Source organism: Neodiprion fabricii, chromosome 1, assembly GCF_021155785.1.
Source record: "Neodiprion fabricii isolate iyNeoFabr1 chromosome 1, iyNeoFabr1.1, whole genome shotgun sequence".
Lineage (NCBI taxonomy): Eukaryota > Metazoa > Arthropoda > Insecta > Hymenoptera > Diprionidae > Neodiprion > Neodiprion fabricii.
This window is the reverse complement of record NC_060239.1, coordinates 19,296,247-19,316,788: the sequence shown is the minus strand read 5'-3', so window position 1 is coordinate 19,316,788 and position 20,542 is coordinate 19,296,247. Positions and strand designations below refer to the sequence as shown.

The following is a 20,542-nucleotide window of genomic DNA, read 5'->3' as shown; positions in this document are numbered from 1 at the left end:
GGCACTTATCAAAGTTTGTTGTTATCGACATATAAATGAATAAACTGGTGAAATTTTATTATTTGTACACGCACTCACTGATTAGAAACGATTAGACTGGTAAATCGCAAATCGTTAAAATCAAACACCAGTGTAGTATGCCAGAGGCAATAAATTATGGGGTTCCGTAGGGGTCAGTGTTGGGGCCAATGCCTTTTCCTATATATTGTTACAAAGGGTGAAATCACCCGTTTTGCCCCCTTTTTAATGATCTAGTAGTCATCATAGATAAAAGACGTTTATAAACCTCTTATGTCTTTCAAAAGAATCAGGTTGCTGCGTCAACCAACATTATTGTAAAAACAGTCTTGTTTCAGACTTAAAACCAGAAACACGTACCCTGCAATTAAAGCTTTTTCACGACATTTATTCACGCCTTTGATTTTGGTTTGATAATCAAACTCACGAATCCATATTTATTTCCGTAACGTCCAAGAACGTTACAATATAAATGATATATTTGAAAGTCAAATCGCCGACAAGATTATCAGCTACGTCAATGACACGTCACTTATATTTCAAGGATCATCTTGGGCCGAAGCCAAGGCCAAGGTTAAAAGTGAGTTCCCAGTTATTAGGGACTGGTTTCGGGCCAATTATCTGACAATAAACATGAAAAAAACACAATACATTGCTTTCCGATGTTACAGCCATAGTGTTTCGCAATTTGATGTGATTGAAATACATGAGAGAATTTGTGAGAGGCAGGAAGTATGCAACTGCACTGTCCCGGTAAACACCGTTTCGGCGAAATATCTTGGAATTGTTATCGACCAATACTTTCGATGGGATTCCCATGTTGAGTACGTAGCAAAAAAACTAAGATATATGCCCCGGATTTTTATAAATTACGACAAGTACTAAACACAAAACAATTACATCAAATATACTACCCTCTCGTTGAATTGATACTTTAGTATGGGAAACTCATAACTTACACGTACGTCCAATGGCTATTTGTTGCAAGCTCATATTATTTGAACAACCTCACAAGATGATGGAGGTTTGTAAAAAGCAACAAAATATTTTTATTGATAATAAAGAGGTTTGCATTCATAGTTCACATCCTAATAATATCTGGAAAAAAAAATGTTGTGATTAATTCACAACCGCCAATTATCATGACTTGCAAACTTCCATATTTTGCCGTTACCGTTGCCTGAAACGAAGACTCTGGACTGTTATGCTAGGAATTCCATGTGAAACACCGCTGTATAACGTTTTACCTCGTTCGTGAGTGAATAAGCTCTAAGAAGCTGTCCATAAATGATGTAGCTAGTTTGAGGGAGCGAGAGGTTTGATGAAAGGCTATGCTAGGATTCACGGAGGGCGGCGGGGGTCTTAGTCTGCGATACGTGGTTTTATAATTGATGCATTCTCATTCGTTTTGCCGCGTGTAATATTATCTCTTATGCAATCGACGGTTTCAATGACGTATTTTCGGAATAGGTACACTTGAAACTTAACTTGATATCGTGAAAAATCTGAGAATAATTTTGTTCCTGTTAGTCCTCCGCGGTTATACTTCCGGTACCAAACGTCATGGTCAGAAATTGTCGGAATAACCCCAATCGTCTTTAAATAGCTGTCACACGAACAGTATTGCATCGATCGACTCATAAAATTTCAGGGATATACTTTGGACATTGTAAATTAAGTACTAATCGTTGTTGGATGTACAATCAAATCATGAGGTGGCGCGACAAAATTTGGAAGGACCAAACGTGTGAAAATACCTTTTTCCACTAAAAAATTCATTCATTTCAACTTTAACGTTTTTCAATATTTTTTTATGAACTTTATGTGTGTGTTACGTTTGGCGTTCCGCCAAACGTCTTCCCCATCTTTTCGCTACCTGTTAACTCTCCCACATTCCTTATAATAATCTTACAGTCTCCATCCTCTCCTATTTCTATGCAGTCTCATCGCCCTTAGTCTGCTCTAATTCTATTCGCAACTATTCTGGATTCCCTCACCTTTCGTGGACTCGCACTCTTTGTCTCAGCTGCACTTCTATGCTACCCTTCATCAAAGATACTTCTATCCCATCCTCCATTAAGTAAAAAAAATTGGATTCGAACGTTCATCTACTCGACTTAGAATTTCAAATCTAATTCTATCTATTCCAAAATTCACTTCGTTAACACGTTTACCTCATTCTTTCACTACTGTAATAAAACGTCTACGGATTCAAGTAAACCTTCTTTATCGCATTTATCATTCCTTCCATCATTTTTGGATCGAAGCCAGTGACAAGATGGGACTTGAACTTACCCAAATAACATCTTGGGTGGGTATAGAGGTGGTTCGACAACTGCTCATTGAATCAAACTCCCTGTATGCAGCAGCAGGTGATACTTTTGAAACGTGATATTTTTAAGGAAAAATAGCTCGATAGTAAGCGATCTAAAAAAGGTATTTATTTTGAGACCTGAAAAGGGTCTATTTTGAAGTATGTAAGAACATAAAATTATGAAACACTTTAGTCATTTTATTAAATATTGTTTTCTCAATAATTTTTTGAGCAGTACATGGATACGTTATTGTATAAATTACGGAAAAAAATATTTCAGTACTCCGATTCCGCACAATCCATGCACAGAAGGACCCTGTGGTCGCTGCACATCGGTCGCCGGCAAAGTGGCGACTGGTTCTTTGTTTTGCGATTAGTTTTTTGGGAACACATCACGAAGTAAGATGTTAGAATATGGCTACGGGGCAAGGGGTTAACATGACTCCAACGCGCACGCAATGTTTTCTCAACAGCTGTTACGTAGATAATAGTACGTGGAACGTAACGCCTCTATTCTCTACGCACAGAGGACACTTCAAAGCGCTACCAGATAGCGCACTAACCTCGTTCAACAACAACTTATAGTTATTTGGCGTTAAAATTGAGAGTGGGGTCATTTTGACCTCCACAGATCGCAGAGGGTTAATAATGATTTTCATGTGTGGCTCCATCTCGGAATTTGTTTTTTCGGATACCTTGTAATAACAAAAATTATAAAACAAAAATACTCGTATATCAATTAATTAGTATATAAATTTCTAACTGTAAGTCACATGCCTTTCTGGGCAGGTCAGGGAGGAGGGGGGGGGGGGGGGGGGAGGAAGGCCCCCCCCGGTTAAGAGTGGCGGAAATAGAGCTACGTAGTTTATGGAAAGCTTCTAATCATAATCAACGTAATAAGTCACATAGCTGAAGTTTACCATGCATAAAGCGTATTATTACTATCAATTTCAGTGAAATTCATATGCCAGCTTTGAACTTTTCTCCATAAATCCGAGACTGCCAAAAAAATTATCGGCTTGGTAACACCATTTCGGATAAATTCGATGACTCATTTTGGCTAGTCAAAATCACTCATAATATCTACATTGCGGTACGTTGGTTGTGGGAGTGGTTATGTGATTATAAATTCCATAAGATGAAATGACAGACATTCAAAAATTGATTTCTCAACTTACCAAGATAAGAGCTGACGAACTTGCTTCTCTCGCTAGAAGGAATCCATTTAGCTGTCATGTTGTGCATGGCGGGCCAAGCTGCACCCTACGCGAAAAAATGGAGGATCCAAAACTAATTTTTTTGAGTTCCATTATTTCTATCGAATTGATTCTTAACCTTCTTTGGTAAGTTATCAAGTATAAATACAGTATTCCCTCCAGATAGGACCCCTCTGAACAGAGCCACTTCTCCTAATTCTTGCTCGAGCGCTTTCCCACTACTTTCTGTGTACGAGTGTTTGGACAATTAACTCTGTACATAGCTACTATTGGAAAACACTCTACATCACTTATTGATTATCCGTCATGTCATTCTTAACATATTTTGCAAAATATTCTCGTATTCATATACATGTATTCAGAATCACATTCAATAACTTAAATTAGTTCATTGATAAATGATTCTGAAAATCCTGACGTTGGAACTTGCACGCCAGGGAATGCATATAAGTTTATATATTTTTTATTTAACCCAAGTCGTTTTTATTGTATGAATACACGAAAATGCAAGTGACATCGAATTGAATTGATACTTTTTGTAAGATCAATACAAAATAGATCGTTTTTTAATCGTATTCACCGGAACTCAGACAATATACAGAAAGCATGAAATAAATCTGTAAAATTATTGGTTTCGTTTGGAATACGCATTTTGTTCTTTTCAGCGGCATACCTCTTCAAATCATTTTTAAATTTGATATCGCTCCTGCTTGCGGGATGATTTCTTGATCGGTATAAACTTTTTATTCCATGTTTTATACTTACCAATAATCAAGTGAAAAAAGGATTTCGCCTCAAAAATAAAATGCAATTGATGCGAATGGCACGCGGCCCTATTCAGAGGAATGAAATAAGGATGTATATGGAGGCACAGGTTCCATGCTAACATCAAATCCAGCAATTTAATAACCCAAATGAACGCTTGACGTTACCATACGCGCGTACGTGAAAGCGGCGCTAATCGTAAGCAGTAGTGCATACGTCAATCTCGGGGTCGTGGGTGCACGGACACGGAACACCGCGGACACTCCCGGCGGTTGGGGTGATAAGCTCGCTCAGATCACCTCAAGAGTTAGCTTCAGCGGGCCCATAAGACCTATGCTTCCATATACGTCTTTCTTTCACGTCAGAGGTGAAGTCAGAGGCACAGCCGAGTCGTGTCCTAGCTAAGGTTGATTCGCACCGCACGGCACAGACCATCGTGTAATGGCAATGAAACGTACCGGCATGGATACAATACTTTTACAAGTACGTTCAGAGTGTACCAGCAATTATCGATCAGTTAACATTCAGCGTCGTAATGAACCAATCATCATGCGAGGATTTACTGGTTGTGATCTTAGCTTTACTTCTAGACGAAGACAAAACCAAAGAGTCGAAAAAACAGGTTGACTGGCAAAATACAATTTTCTCACAATTGTTGTTAAAAATAATAAATAATATATCTGATCTGACTGGTTCTTACTTTGCAATTGCTCTCCAAGCATTCTCCTCAACTCCAGTATCGCTAAACCTCGGGTAGTTCATTAAGTACAATGCCATGCACGACTTTACATTTTCAATCAACCCTAGAACGGTAACGGGGGATAAAAAAACAACAGGGAGTTTTGACACCGCACAGCTTTCGTTTTCGATTGAAGACACCGACCATAAGTTATTTTCACTACCCGAGAGCAGGTAGAGCCAGTTGGCCCACGTGATTCTTTATTACATAACGAAGAAAATGATACCCTATAGGACCCTCAACGACATGATGTACCTGAGAGATGGAATTTACAAGATCAGAGAGTTTTTTCACACGTCGTTACCAGAATAGGTAAAGGAAGAAACATTTTGTAACACTTGCACGGGAAGTTCGAATTTGCGTACCGTGGCGGACGTGCGAAATACCCGATTCTCCATAGTTCAGAAGATGTTAGGAAATATCACACAACCATTAGGAAATGGTATTTTAGTAACAGTCTTTTGAGCGAAACCGGTGCAACTACCGCCATCTGATGATCATGATGATCCGTGAATACGATCACGTCCGCTGTGGTGCAGCAACCCGCCTACGTCGGGTTAGACTACCATATTTACGATTGTCTCGAGTCGAACCTGCCATTACATGTGTTACAAAAATTATCGTTTATCACGAGTGCGGGTTTGTGGTTCACACTCATCAGGAATAGCCAACTTCCTGCCCTCGTATCACAATATATCATACTGTTCTAGGGTTAATATTCTTTGATCATTTTCGCTCTGTTCCGACCGTCTTGTACCGTTTTTGTGTGCAGACTGGCGGACGAGCCAGGAAATGTACCGTAGCGGACCATCAAAACATTCTTTGTGGCAATGTTGTCGGTCGGAGCTGTTGTGTGTCATTGATGGAACGAGAAGATCGTTGTTGGTTAGTATGTACAGTCCTACTGAAATCTATGCTACAAGGTTTCCTCGTACTGATTTCTATACGTTCCGTTGCCGTTACGTGACGGTCCGTGCCGTATAGTGTGAAGCAACCTGTATTGCTGGACGAAAGTAATTTCGAAGAATTATATTCCCCTCATCGTCTTTATCCAGAAGGAATACTGTACATACTGCAAGCGCTCCTTGGAGAACTCTTATAAGCACAAAGGCATATAGATGATATCGGGCGAAAAGTGGTATAAAGAAGCCCAACAAAGCGGGAATGAAATTAGCTAAGCCAAAGACAAGCTTCGTTCCATAACGACGTGCTAAGATGCCACCAGGAAGTTGCATGGCCCAGTGCAACCAATAATATCCTCCCAGAGCGAGGCCTTGTTCATACTCATTCCAGGAAAATCGATCGGGGTACTCAGTATCATTTATTGATGAACCCTGAAACATTTCATAAGCAAATTTTCTCCAAAGTGATTAATACAAAGTTATTTTACTTTGTCCGCATAAGATAGATAAAATAGGGATAGTTAAATAGCAATCTAATTTTTCTCGACATATGACAAGGCGTTCTAAGCAAATTTTGAGTTGTTTTGGAAGGACCAAGTAGAAATTGATAAATGCTGACATATTTTTCACAGACTAATGAGAAATCGAATTCAAATTGATCTGAAATTTGTCATAAGGATGTAAAATAAATTCAACCGGTGGATAGCATTTGAAAACTTGATCAAACTGACTGATTTTCATATGATGAATATTTCCCAATTTTTTCTTAAATGAAAATATATTAAGAAACGATAAATGACGATTCACCTACGTATTTCTGGCTTTCTGCAAGACCCAATGATGGAATAATGGTATTCTCTTCAACACTTGTAGGGGATGATGAGTTTACCAACAGTTTGGAAAGACTTGAGTTTATTGTTGCCGATATGTCTTGTGTGCATTGTGCAATCGCTACGAATTCGGACCGGGGCGCGACCATAGCTACAATGGTCAGACTCAAGTTGATTCTTAGTATGTAGTCAATAGCAAACCCACAGAAGCTAAGGTACCATAGTACATCTCGACAAGATAACCATTCGTTTCCTTAAAAACAAAAATCAGTGAAAATCAGTCACTAACATATTACCAGTAAACATTCTTGATTAATTGAATTTCATGCATGAAACATTACATTTTTAGTCTATACCCTGTACCACCTTGTGATTTTAGTCAATGTGGTGTGCAATTCCACTTCAGGGAAGGGGGTTTCGGTCAATGAAGTCTAGCAGGTGTCTCACCAGTATGATTTTCATGAATTCTTGATATTTTTTGTCAGAGGCTCTCTTGAACGACACTTCTTATAATATATGAAAGCACTCATTTTTTATATGGGAAACGAGCAGAGTAGAAATTTTTTTTTTTTTTTGGTATACCCCAATGTCGTACGTATTGTTAATAATGGTTTTACAAAACGATGCCTGATATTCAGCAAATAACGTGATTATAGAAACAATACGATTAGTATAATTGCACCGTTAAAGAAATCTGTCTGAAATTTGATACTCATTTGTTGGAAGCATATTCGCAGATACAGTCTATGAAAATTCAAACACGATATTGACAATTTAAGGAGTGTGTTTTAATAACAAATTCACGGTGTAACAATATTATTATGCAAAAGTATTTTGACAATCACAAGTATGTAAAGGAATTTCAAGCTGCGAGTATGTCAAAATCAATACAAATTGTGAACATCAATTAGGGTTGTATATTAAATTTAATTCACAGCCGAAATGGTTTCAATGAAAAGTTGTGAAATTTAATATCATCATGCCCTGTTTTTGTCAGAGACCATACCATACAAGTAATATACTGCATAAAACTTTCGTGATATTTATTTGTTTGTGTAGGTGTAGATGTGTACGAGACATGAACCCTTGGTAGAAAAAACGTGAATACGTGTAAAAGTGTCAATAATACAACGGATTTGTAAAACTACAACATCTAAAATATCAAAATTTTCCAAAAATACAATATAAATAGGATAATAAGTGAATAGTTTAAAGCTTCGTGTGCCGAGTGATTCTAACCTCCAAAGTGAGTACATATACCTTATAAAAATTTTAAATTCGTAAAGGGAAATTATACGCTTCGTCTCTGACTATGACAGGATCCTCACATGATATTTATATTTCTGTAACACAATCGAGGTACATCATTTGAGTTCCTGTTAATCAAATACAGTTTACGTCATTGACGGCAGTTAACGATTTTAAATTCCCGCTCTTAATGGCTGGCGTAATGGTACTACTTTCCTACTGGTTATTCACAAGGTTTGCGCAATACCACACCTTATTAATTCCACCATGGTTCTGCCCGAAGTGGCGGCCCTTATACCGGGAGTCTCTGGTGAAAGTATCGACTCTGAGCCACATGGTCGCTGCCAGCGCCAACAAATGCGCAAGTTTTTGTTCGACTCATTTGGCCGCAAAGTAAAAGTTTTACATGTGTTGGCGCTGGCAGTGTGCGCGTGGCTTGGAATTGGTACTTTCACCAGAGACTCTTAATGTAACCCCACTGGGACGTGACGCTAGGGGATGTGATACGCCGCTCGTCCGTGTCTGTGCTGTTGCCACGCTAAAAACACCATCCTGAGGAGCAGGTGGCACTGGAGTCTCTGAATTTGGGTGTAAATTTACACTCGGTTACACCGTAAATGGTTGCTCGTGAGCTAATTTTCATGAAAACTTTTAGAAAATGATTGGAATAATGAAAGGAACAGATTCTAGCCCGATTTTTTTGGCACTGAGCCCTCTGTGATGTCAGCTTGTGAAAATATAAAATGGTGGATCCAACACGGCCGACGGATTTCTGAAAGTTGCTCCATAATCATGTAGAATTGTATAAAATACATCATTCGGGGAGTTTTGAGGTCGCTGATTCAGGACCTGAGATCATATTTTGGAAACTCAAGACTGCAGTTCCAATATGGTGAAAAAGAAAGTTGAAAAAATTAATCAAATTCGCATTAAAATCTGGGTACGGTTTTTGGGATCGTTTATGACAGATTCGAAATCTAATCATCGGAATTCAGAATGGTGAATGCAAATAGCTGACACAATTTTCTCGAATTTATTAGTGAAATTCGATGCACAAGAATCCAATAAGCCACAAGCAATTTAAATTGAAATAAATATAAAGAAAACTAAAACTGAATAAATACTCAAGTTACAAAATTACAAAAAAATATGAAAACTGCGAACAATAGAAGAAAATACAAAAAATAGAAAAAGAAGACAAAGGGATTATAACCTCTCCACGGCCTCATGATCAGTTGCGGGTGATACTAACGATAAGAGAAGGAAATCTAGAAGGTAAGTTTTTGAATACAAAAAGAACATAAGACTTTTCATAAAGGTGTATGATCAGATGGAGCTGATTTTCAAAATTCACTGAATTAAAAAAATTTTCTCCGCTATATTGGGTCCACCGTTGGGAATTATCGAGGCCTGAAGTCATATTCGTAATTTTATTAACTTAAAAATCCGGTACATACTGATTTTCATCCAAATTTAATAAACTTTTATCCGTAATATTAGATCGGGTGAAATTTCATGACTAGTACCTATATAATGTTTATTTATGAGGGATTCTCGACCATCTCAGATCTGCCCCATAATTGGTTATATCAAAGTACTACTAAAAGGTATCGTATGTGAATTTTTTCATATTTTTTAATTCATTATTTCAGAAATTGCCGTTTTTTTTTTCAAATGAATATATCTCAGAAACTTGAAGTAACTGAAAAAAATGACTCTACATAAAAGTTGTAGTTTTTTTTTAGCTTTCGAGATGAATTTTTGAAAAAAGTTTTGCGTTCCGGTAACGCTGATTTTTTACCAAAAAAGGAAGAAATTATTTTTTTTATTCAAAAAGGACCCTTTTTTTGCTGAAAAATTACAGAGTCTTTCAATATGTGTGACAATGTCGCCAAAAAATCGCCAGAGTGGCACGGATCGAGTTTTTAGGGTAAAAAAATGAAGCTACTCAAAATAATTTTTTTATACCGGAACCTCGACCGAATTTGTGTGGCTTCATTTTTTTTACCCTTTTTTGTTGCCTAAAAAAATTACAGAGTCTTCCAATATGTGTGATAATATCGCCAAAAAATCGCCAGAGTGGCACGGATCCAGGTTCTAGGGTAAAAAAAATGAAGCCACACAAATTAATTTTTTATACCGGAACTTCGACCGAATTTGTGTGGCTTCATTTTTTTACCCTAGAACCTCGATCCATGCCACTCTGGCAATTTTTTGGCGATATTGTCACACATATTGGAAGACTATAATTTTTTCAGCAAAAGAAAAAGGGTCCTTTTTGATTAAAAAAAATTATGTTTTCCTTTTTTGGTAAAAAATAAGCGTTACCGGAACGTAAAAATTTTTTCAAAAATCACTCTCGAAAGCTAACAAAAAAATACAACTTTTATGTAGAGTCATTTTTTTTCCGTTACTTCAAGTTTCCGAGATATATTCATTTGACAAAAAAACGGCAATTTCTCAAATAATGAATTAAAAAATGTGAAAAAATTCACATAGAGTACCTTTTAGAGTACTTTGATATAACCAATTATGGGACAGATCTGAGATGTTCGAAAAAAAGTGGCCGAGTTGACGGAGAATCCCTCTTATATCGTAGTTTTTTATTTTTTTTAACATCCATACCGCAAATGTTACAGATTAGCGATGTGGTTATTTAACCCACAATTATAGAAGTTTTTTTTTTTTAAACAATTCCTCAAAAGTTCATCTCCTTCCATAATTTTGAAGATGAAATGCTGCCTATTTTCTCACGTGTTCGAAAGACGGCTTCGAATAATCAATCGCACTGGATTTTTCATATTTTCATTTTCTGTAAAATAAACACTATGCAAACAACCCTAAAATGGTCAAATTAATTTTCCTGTTTGAGGAAAGGATTTGTATGCAAAAAAAGTGGCAGAAATTAAATCGACAGCTTTGTACGCCTGATTAAGTGGGGTCAATTTTACAGTGCAGTCCCCACCCACCCTAAAGACACAAATTTACCGACTTTATTATTCAGAAGTATTTTCAGTACTTTTACCAAATTTGAGACAAGCTTTTGCCAGCTGCGTAAACAAAATAATTTGACGTATTCGAATGAAGGCATAAGTCAGCGGTTCCGCGTAATTAGTCAACCGGTAACCAACAACAAGTACCTATTTTCAAGCAGAAATTCCGAACAGGAGATTTTTGATGATCAAATTTACAAAAATTGTCACATTCAGTCTTATCTCGGGTAGCTAGCTACTCTGTTAGCCAAACATCCCCAATCAAGTGAAACGGATGAAAAATATGATGACAAGTTATGTATATACATTAGAATCTTCGAGGAAAACAGTAATTACTTTTGTTTTATAAACGTTTACGTTGCTTAAATATAAAACAACGACAAGATAGTATATCAATGCTGAAAAACAGATTAAAAATGTTATGCACCAAATAACATAAAAATCTCAATAATAGTATTTTAAAAGTAGAAAATAATTTAGTTGCAAATTTTTGTGAAACTTCAACCTTTATCATATGTTTGCTATTAATTACGGCCAAATAATTTCTAAATTAAATTAACTGTCATAAAAGTCGTGGTCGTGGAAAAATCTAGAGCGATCTATCCCTCAAAAAGACGTTTTTAAAGTAGTATTCTCTTAGAATCCATAACCCATGGAGTGTGAGAATAATTCTATAAAAATGATACAATAATAGTTAGTTTCAACACGAACAAATTTCATACTGGCAAGCGATTGACAGTTTACTGTGAGTGAATACTGAATGATGAGATATTACATATGAATACTTCAACTCGTGCAGAAGCACTGTGATTAAAAGAAATCATTTTGATAATGTCCAAGCTGGCTCAGAGGAGGATATAATACGTATTTCTAAAGGTCATTTGTGGTTGATAAATCACTAAACGATTCTTGGCTTATAAACTACGATGTATTCGGTATTCATGATCTCTGGTCAGCCGATCATGACATTTTTTTTACATAAATCCGATTGCCCCCTCTGCCTGTCAAATCTGAGATAGCTCGCAAGCGACCCATGTCACAGATTCGATATTTTTCTGATTCTTAGTTTACTTAAATTTACATCAAATTGAATGTACTTACCACTTGCTAATTTCACAGTTTCCACCGACATGATTATGTCACAAATTGTAAATGAATCGAGGCTTCTTTTTTCCGAGTATCTGCAAAGAAAATATCGAACTGTTGTACACTATAATCAACAATAGTGATATGCAATAAACCTTAATAAATACCGACGTTTTAAACGGATTCAATTTAAATTAATAGAGTTTCACATAGTTTAAGCCGTGTATTATTCCGGTATATTGCCAACATTTGTACTATAGTGATGGCCAACAACTCGATCAATTGAAATTGGATTCCGTTATTTCTTACAATTCTATGGACACATCGTGGTACCGCTCCTAATTGCACAGATTACAGCTGATAATTATGAGCTGATTGTGAGTATCTCAGCTCTTTACATTATAATTGGTACTCATAAAACGATTAGCTGGTAAGATATACTACCTGTGTGTGTATACACAAGTGTTTAGTTCTACTTGGAAATGAAATGTGTACAAACCCATGTTAAATTTATCTACTTCTGAACAATGGCTGATTCCAGGTTTTATATTTTATTGAAATGAAGAAAAAATACGTCCAATATATCTCAAGGGTTTTTAGATTTAAAATGTCAATGATAAACGTTCCTTCGTAGTATTTCTTTAATCAAAATGTACGTCGTGGAGAATGAGAACTCGTTATCGATGTATTCTAGGTCATTCGCGCTAGAGGGTATGGCTCCAAGATTTGTACAAATATGAGCCTTAGCAATTCATAGCCGTCAAACGATCATTCTGAGGGAAAAGTTGTGCTGCATTTTTACCCATTGTCCAATCACCTAGTCATAGTATTTACAAAAAAGTATGAGTGTATTAAAAGGATGATCAAAAAATTCTACTGCTATATAATCGTATAAAAAAGAAAAAAGTACAGCATAACTTCGCTCTCAGAAAGATTGTTTGAAAGCTGTGACATGCCATAGTTTCCACTTTTGTTTTAAACTAAGGTCAACTCGATATGGTATTAAACTTACCAATTGTATGGCACTAATTTCTCACAAGTGAAAACTATTAACATGTTGCAAAACATACGAAATAGTTATGTAACAGCCATGTAATGCGTCCGACCGAGGTTTACGACTATTTGCGCTGATCACTCTGCGGCACTGTTCACGAATGTTATTGATACAGTAGAAATAAAGTGCGAACAAAATAACATGTGTTCTCAAATATATATTGTATGACAAGGGACAAAAGTTGGCGATTGCGACGAGTGTGATGTTTGCGCCTCAGCGAAGCGAACGCGGCAATCACACAAGTAGTGATTAACAGCTTTTGACCCGAGTCACACACGATAGTTTTTATAACAAATGAATAAAAAGTGATCGGGCCTTGCGTGGCAGTTTTGCGGGACATGAGTAGCCGATTTCTTATCCCTGGGGATGAAAGTGATTTTCCAAATGACAAAAGTGAAGCAATCGTGGACTGCGCATGCACCAACTTATCTTTATAATACTGAAATGAAATTTTCCATTTTAGTCCCATTAAACTACTCTGCAAAGCCCAACTTTGCATGCACGTGTGATAATAAATATCATGCGACAATCTGTATACACTGTATGAATCAAACACAGATAAAAAATATTTCACCTTGACCGCTTTTCTATCCTAATATTATAAAGAGGTAAAGTTTGTTAGTGTGTATGTAAGTTGTAACCTCTAAAATTACTGAACCGATTTTTAAAATTCTATCATTTATAAAAAAACTAATCTATCCCTGAGTAACATATGGTAGGTGTGACAAAATTATCTTTTCCGAAAAGTAACGAATGCGCGAAGGTGCCAGCTCACTAACTATCAGGAGAATTCAGATAATTCGGCCCTATCACAACTCACCTCTGCCGCAACTCTCCTCAGTCTCTCCTATAATTCATTTTGATAAAAATAAGTTTTTAATTTGAATTTTGAATGATTCTAAATTAAGTTGGAAGAAAAAGCATTGCTTGACTGTTTTATCGGCGTGCGTTAACCAAATGGTTAGATATACGTAAAAATAATGTAGTACAAAAATATCGGTCATCAGTTAATCTAAAATAGGGTCATCCGTGTAAAGCCGGGACGGGTTAGATAGCTGATTATGAGATTAAGCTTGTTTCAGAAGTTGAGAAACATATATCTTACAATGTGAATCTTTGATCCAATGAAACATTTTATTTTTCTCTGTGTGAAATAACTTTACCTGATTTGGAGAACTTCGTATACCTGTTTATATCTTTAATAAACTAATAAATAATGTCTTCGAATCCAGCAAGATTTTATTGATTTTTCGAAATAATTTCATCTGATGCTTTTGTTTAAATAAAGAAATTCACGGGGGATTTCGTTGAAAGGAATACAATATTCTTTATTTATTGCACGAAATAACGAGCTTCAGGTTAATATGATTAGTTGTAATAACGTTCTTGCCTTAGACTCATCTAACCCACAATGCAACAATGGGTGCATGACAAATCCCGACATAGCGTCTAAAAAGACAACTATGTGCACAGAGGTAGACCTAGCCCACTTGTCTAACTATACAACAGCGCCTCTAGTGGGCTCACTAATGAATGCGGTGATATTTCTGACAGCCTTAAATTATATTGAACTTTGAGGCTTAAAAACAAATTTTTTTATTTTTAGCAGTAGGAAGTGGGTAATATTAATTGTCTCACTGCAGGTAGATTCGATACGATGAACAACTTTTTATTAATTGAAAAAAATAAACGTACGTGTTCTTTTCCACGTATTACATAAAAAACGGAACAGACTCTCTCTGTGTACCTCTTGTATTTGACTAGGCACACCAGCGCTCCTCTCGTATTTTTTCTCGCACTGACACCTCTCTGTCAATGGCGCTCACAAGCGTGCGAGATTCGAGTATGTCAAACTCTCATCCAACAACAAATATGGTTATTTCAAAGATTTAGCTAATAAATTGCTATGTATGTGCGGGGTAACTACAGTCTTTTGAACTGATCCCAACTGTAACCCATTTTAAACATACTTTGTTTGAAAAAAATTTTTATTGTTCTTCAATTGCAGAAACAATGAATATTTATCGAGATACACACGTCGATTATGTAAAAAAAGTTAATTCCAAAGGTCCCACACTTATCTTACATTCATATGTATGCTCTGATTTTTCCAATAATTTACCGATGTTTAGTAAAACTATGTCGTTCTTTTTCTGAAAACGCTGCAGTATATGCAGTATGTCAACCGTATGATACCTTGGACATATCTGCCAATTTTCTAGGGTAATGTATTAAAAAGAATACTGGTCAATTATATATGAAACAAATTCGAAATGTCTTATGTGAGGTCCTTTCACTCTTACACAACTTCTGATACTAACTGTGAATATATAATAACAGAATACTTTTTGTGATGTCAATAATTTGGATATTTTTAGTGAGGTTCTTTTATGTATAATGAAACAATAACTTGGGATTGAAGGACAATATGTTATACACTTTTTGTGATATCAATAATTTTGGTATTCTTGGTGAAATATTTTTTACATAAGTATATTTATAATTTAATATACATTCTTCTATACGTATATAATATAATCATAACTAGTATTGAAAAACTATGGTACAAAATATATGTGCATCTACAGAATAATAACTTGGGGTGTACTTCCGTTTAGAACATACCTCCGATCGATCTGAAATTTGGTATACTTATGTATTTTGATGCGCTGATCAAGAATATCATACTCAAAACACCCGCAAATTCGATTTTCAAGGTCAAATCGACAAAAAATCGATTTTTTAAATGTTTTTCACATTTATTGCAATAAATATAAGGAAAAACCCAAACCCAAACCTCAACAAACCCACACATACACACACACACACACACATATAAAAAAAAAAAATTGATTTGACCTTGAAAATCGAATTTGCGGGTATTTTGAGTTTGACATTCTTGATCAGCGCATCAAAATACATAAGTATACCAAATACACACACACACACACATACAAAAAAAAAAAAAAATTTGATTTGACCTTGAAAATCGAAAATTCACCCGAAATCTCTCGCACTCACATAGCGAGAAAGCGACTGCCACATCCTCTTAATACAATTGATGCCCCGCACCCACCCCACTATGTCCCACACACCATCCGAGATGCCCTGCACCCACCCCACTTTATCCCACACACCATCCCAGATGCCCCGCAACCACACGCTCACGATACTTCTCGTCGCATCTTCCTCTTTGCCGGATATTACCCGGAATACGCTGCTGTGTCTCGAGATACATCGGATCTGCTCAAACACTTCCTTCTTACTACCGCATCAATCCATTGCCCAAATCCGAATCAGCTTTTCGGTGCATTGTACAACTTTCGCTATTGAGCTTGCTAATTCAACCCGCTTTTCGTTCGTACAATGGATCGGGTATACAACATCTTTAACTTGAGCGGTATTTTCTGAGATCGTGAAACCACCCTTGAGTGGTTGCGTGAGGTCGGTTTGATTCCCCGCGAAAGATATTGTAGGACGCATAAAAAGCCCATGGTTCTTCATGAATCCATGCTAGAATGCGGAAAATTTATTTGCCAGAAAATTGGCAAATATAATCATTCGGCAACCGTGGCTGAAAAGACATGGTTCGAACGATGTCATCTTTCTCCAGCTTGTGTCATGCTTATGACGTACTGTTTTGCCGTTGACTTCAGTTTTCAACAAACAATCCGCGAATGCAGCGTGGTGGAGGGCCAGCAGCTATCGACAGAAAGTGTTGCCGATCGCTTTTCTTTCTGCCGAGAGGTTTGTATGGTCGCTCTGGATCAGGAGTTTGATAATCAAGGCAAAATAGGAGGCGTCGGCGAAATCGTTGAAATAGACGAATGTAAGATCGGCCGCCGCAAGTACGAAAGAGGGCGCGTTGTTGAAGGATCGTGGATTCTTGGTATGATCCACAGAGGCCAGGCGGAAAATTACCGGGTGGAAATTTGCCCGGAAAACAAACGAGACGCTACGACCTTGCTTTCACTTATTTAAAAACATGTCGTGGTTGGGACAGAAATCCATACGGATTGCTGGAAGGGGTATGAAAGCTTGGAAAAACACGGTTATCCCCATAAAACGGTGAATCATAGCGTAGAATTTGTCAATTCGGCTACCGTAGCACATACCCAGAACATCGACGATGCGGCGCTCTCTTGCGCGAGGGGGCGTTCGCTCAGACAATATAGCTGATCATCTTTGCGAATTTTTGTGGCGCCGTCGTGTTAGGAAGATGAATAACGATCCGTTCACGCAAATCATTCAGGATATTAAGATCTGCTATCCCGGCAAGAATAATTGATGTGCCCCGTTTGTGTACGTGGGGGTGTGTGCGCGTGCCTTTGTTTGGGTGTGCGTGTGGGTGTTTGCGTGTTTGTTTGTTTGGGTTTGTTTTGGCATTGTGCGCGGGAGTGTGTGTGTGCGTGCGTGTGTGTTTGTGGGTTTGTGTGCGGGAGTGTGTGTGTGTTTGGGTTTTGGTGCGGGTGTGTGTGCGTGCGTGTGTGTGTGTGTGTATTTGCTTCGTACAAAAAAAAAAACAAAAAAACCATTCAAAAACCGAAAAAAAAATTTAAAACACAAAAACAAAAAAAAAATTGCACTTCTAAGACCAAACTCCAACCTTCCCGTGGTGAGTGCGTGAGTAGATATTAGTATCGAAACTAATGGAGCCTTGGCGAAAAATACCGATTTCGGGTTAATTTAGCAGTTTTCTCGGAAACCACCGATTTTACACGAAAAACGTGTGAAACAAAAAATTTCAGTTTTATCATGGCACATAACTTTTGTTTCAAACATTTTTCTCTCAAATCTATATTTATTGCAACAAATGTGAAAAACATTTAAAAAATCGATTTTTTGTCGATTTGACCTTGAAAATCGAATTTGCGGGTGTTTTGAGTATGATATTCTTGATCAGCGCATCAAAATACATAAGGATACCAAATTTCGCATTGATCGTAGGTATGTTCTAAACGGAAGTTTATCCATAACTTGTGCATTAGGGTGTTTCAAAATAAAAAAAAAAAACATTCACTTTCGAAACCTTGGAAAGGCACTTAACATATACAGAACCAAAGTCATTGACAAATCTACTTCGAATATTTACGATGTAGGCTATATCAGACCAAGACATAGTAGCGAGGTACATCAGAGAACTAATAGCTTTTCTATACGGGTAGTTAATACCTTCGCTCACATTCTTTTTTAATAAATTCAAACCAGCTTTAGCTGATGTATCTGTAGGACTAGCATCATCCATTTCAAATATTTTAATCACTCTTTTACAATAATTTTCTTGACGTATAAAAATAGACTATCTTGCCTATCTTTTACAATTTGAATGCCTACAAATAGATCAGCATTACTTACCTTTGCTTCAAATTCATCACACATAACTTTTATACCACTTTGTACCTCACTGATACTTTCACCAAATATCATGCCATCATTTACCATTAAGACCAGATACATAGTGGGTTCACTGTTACTTGATTTTGTAAATACAGATTATTTTGATCTATTTATCGTTCCAAAACTTTGAAGCCTGCTTCAGTCCGTAGAGAGCTTTTCTTAATCTACAAGCTTCGGTAGCGGCATCTGAAACTTGGAGTCCTTCTGGGATTGTGATATAAAGCTGGTCTTCCAATTCGATATATAAGAAAGCTGTTTTGATGTTGAACTATGTCATCTCCAAGTCTCTATTTGCTGCTAAGGCAAACAGGATACCGATTGGCTCATATTTAACCACTGGTGCATATGTGTCAATGTAGTCTATGCCATGACACTGCGTAAAACCTCGAGCAAATAATCTTGCCTAGAAACGACTCACATTTCTGGATGAGTCTGTTTTTAATTTGAAGACCCATTTGATGCCCAAGAGTTTGGTGTTACATCCTCGATGCCTTCTGCCTCTAGATATTAAGCATTTTTCTCTAAATAATAATCATCATACGATTTTATTCCATTTCTCATTAACCGCTTTGGAGCGTCGGAATAACCGTTACGACGCTCGCCTAATAATCACAACAAAATATATTGGTATCGAAATGTGTTTACCGTATACCGCGAATTCGGAGCACGAATCCAGAAATAATTAATAAGAAGACAGTTCGACGCGAGACCCCGTGCTGTATGGACGATTCGAGATATTTATTATATACTGCTCGAAATAAAATATTATTTGAAACCGCAACAAGCCATCTCTGTCCTGCCTATTTTATTTAATTCTATTTTTATTGACTCTTACAGCTTGCACGGTTCGTTCTTTTCTTTCCTTTTCTTAAACCTAAGTAAGCCGCCTGTATGTGAATGCCACAGGGATTCCTTTGATTGTTTTCTAAATACTAAAATAAATGCCCGAAAATACTGGAAGGTATTTTCAAGGATTAGACATCTGGCGCGCACATACAGAGCAATAAACCACCCATAAAAGTAGCACGTATATAGAATACTGCAACAATAGCATAGATTCGTTAGTAAGCATAAACAAGGGACGAGGGGTTCTTACATGCACCCGTGAGTAGAGCGATAGTGGGCATAACAGTCCCACTACCCTGGGCCCCGGGGCACGCAAAATATTAACAAATTAGAATTCACTAAATATCTTCTCTTTTCCCTGATTGGTACCATCTTCCGGAAACCGTGGAAAACCAATCAAGGGGATTTTCCGTTTTTTATATATTCATCAATTAAGAACGATAAATACATTTAATTTTTTTCTGATCGGTTCCCACCTTCTTAAATAGTAGTGAACCAATCAGGGGTTTCTTCCGCTTAGTCTCAAAATTCTAGGAGAGAACCCCGTTCAACAGATTTCATTTTTTCATCACGTCACTTTAGAACTTGAGAACTTCATGTCTTACATTCTAGAAGACATCTGCTTCAGATTTTGAGTTCATAGAGAACACTACTTTTCAGTTTTGCTCGACCATATTAATTATAGAAAATCTCGTACTTGTCCAAACACTTATTGATATACCTTAAAAATTACAATAAACATTATTTTTTTCTATGCCACCCTAAATCTGGCCTTAATAAAATTTATTCAATAAACTTAATAGATAAACAAAAAAGACAATCTTCAACTGCCCACTGAGCACGAAGTGCCGTCCACAGCCCGTATTACCAAACCAACGTAAGGTAAGTGATATTTTATTCATATTCAGCGTTCGACTCATTCAACCGTCCTAAGTATCGCATCTTTCCGGCAAATCTATGGGATGAGTTGTGGTTTTCGTTCAATTAATGTTAGGCGCAACCCGTCCCATAACATTAGCCTCTACCTTTTTGTATTCCTGGAGCGTAGCTATGAACGCGTTGGACAGCGCAAAATTTACATTAAGATTTTTAGAATAGGTTCTTGTTGATGTTGAATCACCATGACTTTTATT

General features: G+C 36.9%; 1 protein-coding gene across 8 annotated transcripts in view; it reads right to left on the bottom strand.

Moving 5' to 3' along the window:
* Window positions 1–20,542, bottom strand: part of LOC124179853 (sialin) — a 115,861-nt gene that overhangs the window by 23,220 nt on the left and 72,099 nt on the right. For 4 of the 8 annotated variants that reach the window (XM_046564664.1, XM_046564692.1, XM_046564722.1 and 1 more), the window contains exons 2-5: window positions 12,128–12,207; window positions 6,767–7,038; window positions 6,127–6,387; window positions 3,511–3,595 (exon numbers count right to left, since the gene is read on the bottom strand). In XM_046564664.1, coding sequence (XP_046420620.1) covers window positions 3,511–3,595; window positions 6,127–6,387; window positions 6,767–7,038; window positions 12,128–12,158 — 649 coding nt within the window. In that variant the 5' untranslated portion in view covers window positions 12,159–12,207. Of the gene's footprint in view, window positions 1–3,510; window positions 3,596–6,126; window positions 6,388–6,766; window positions 7,039–12,127; window positions 12,208–12,421; window positions 12,443–13,124; window positions 13,223–13,986; window positions 14,006–14,861; window positions 14,909–20,542 lie in introns of those variants that run through there. The other 4 variants (XM_046564701.1, XM_046564708.1, XM_046564672.1 and 1 more) reach the window with 4 other exon arrangements.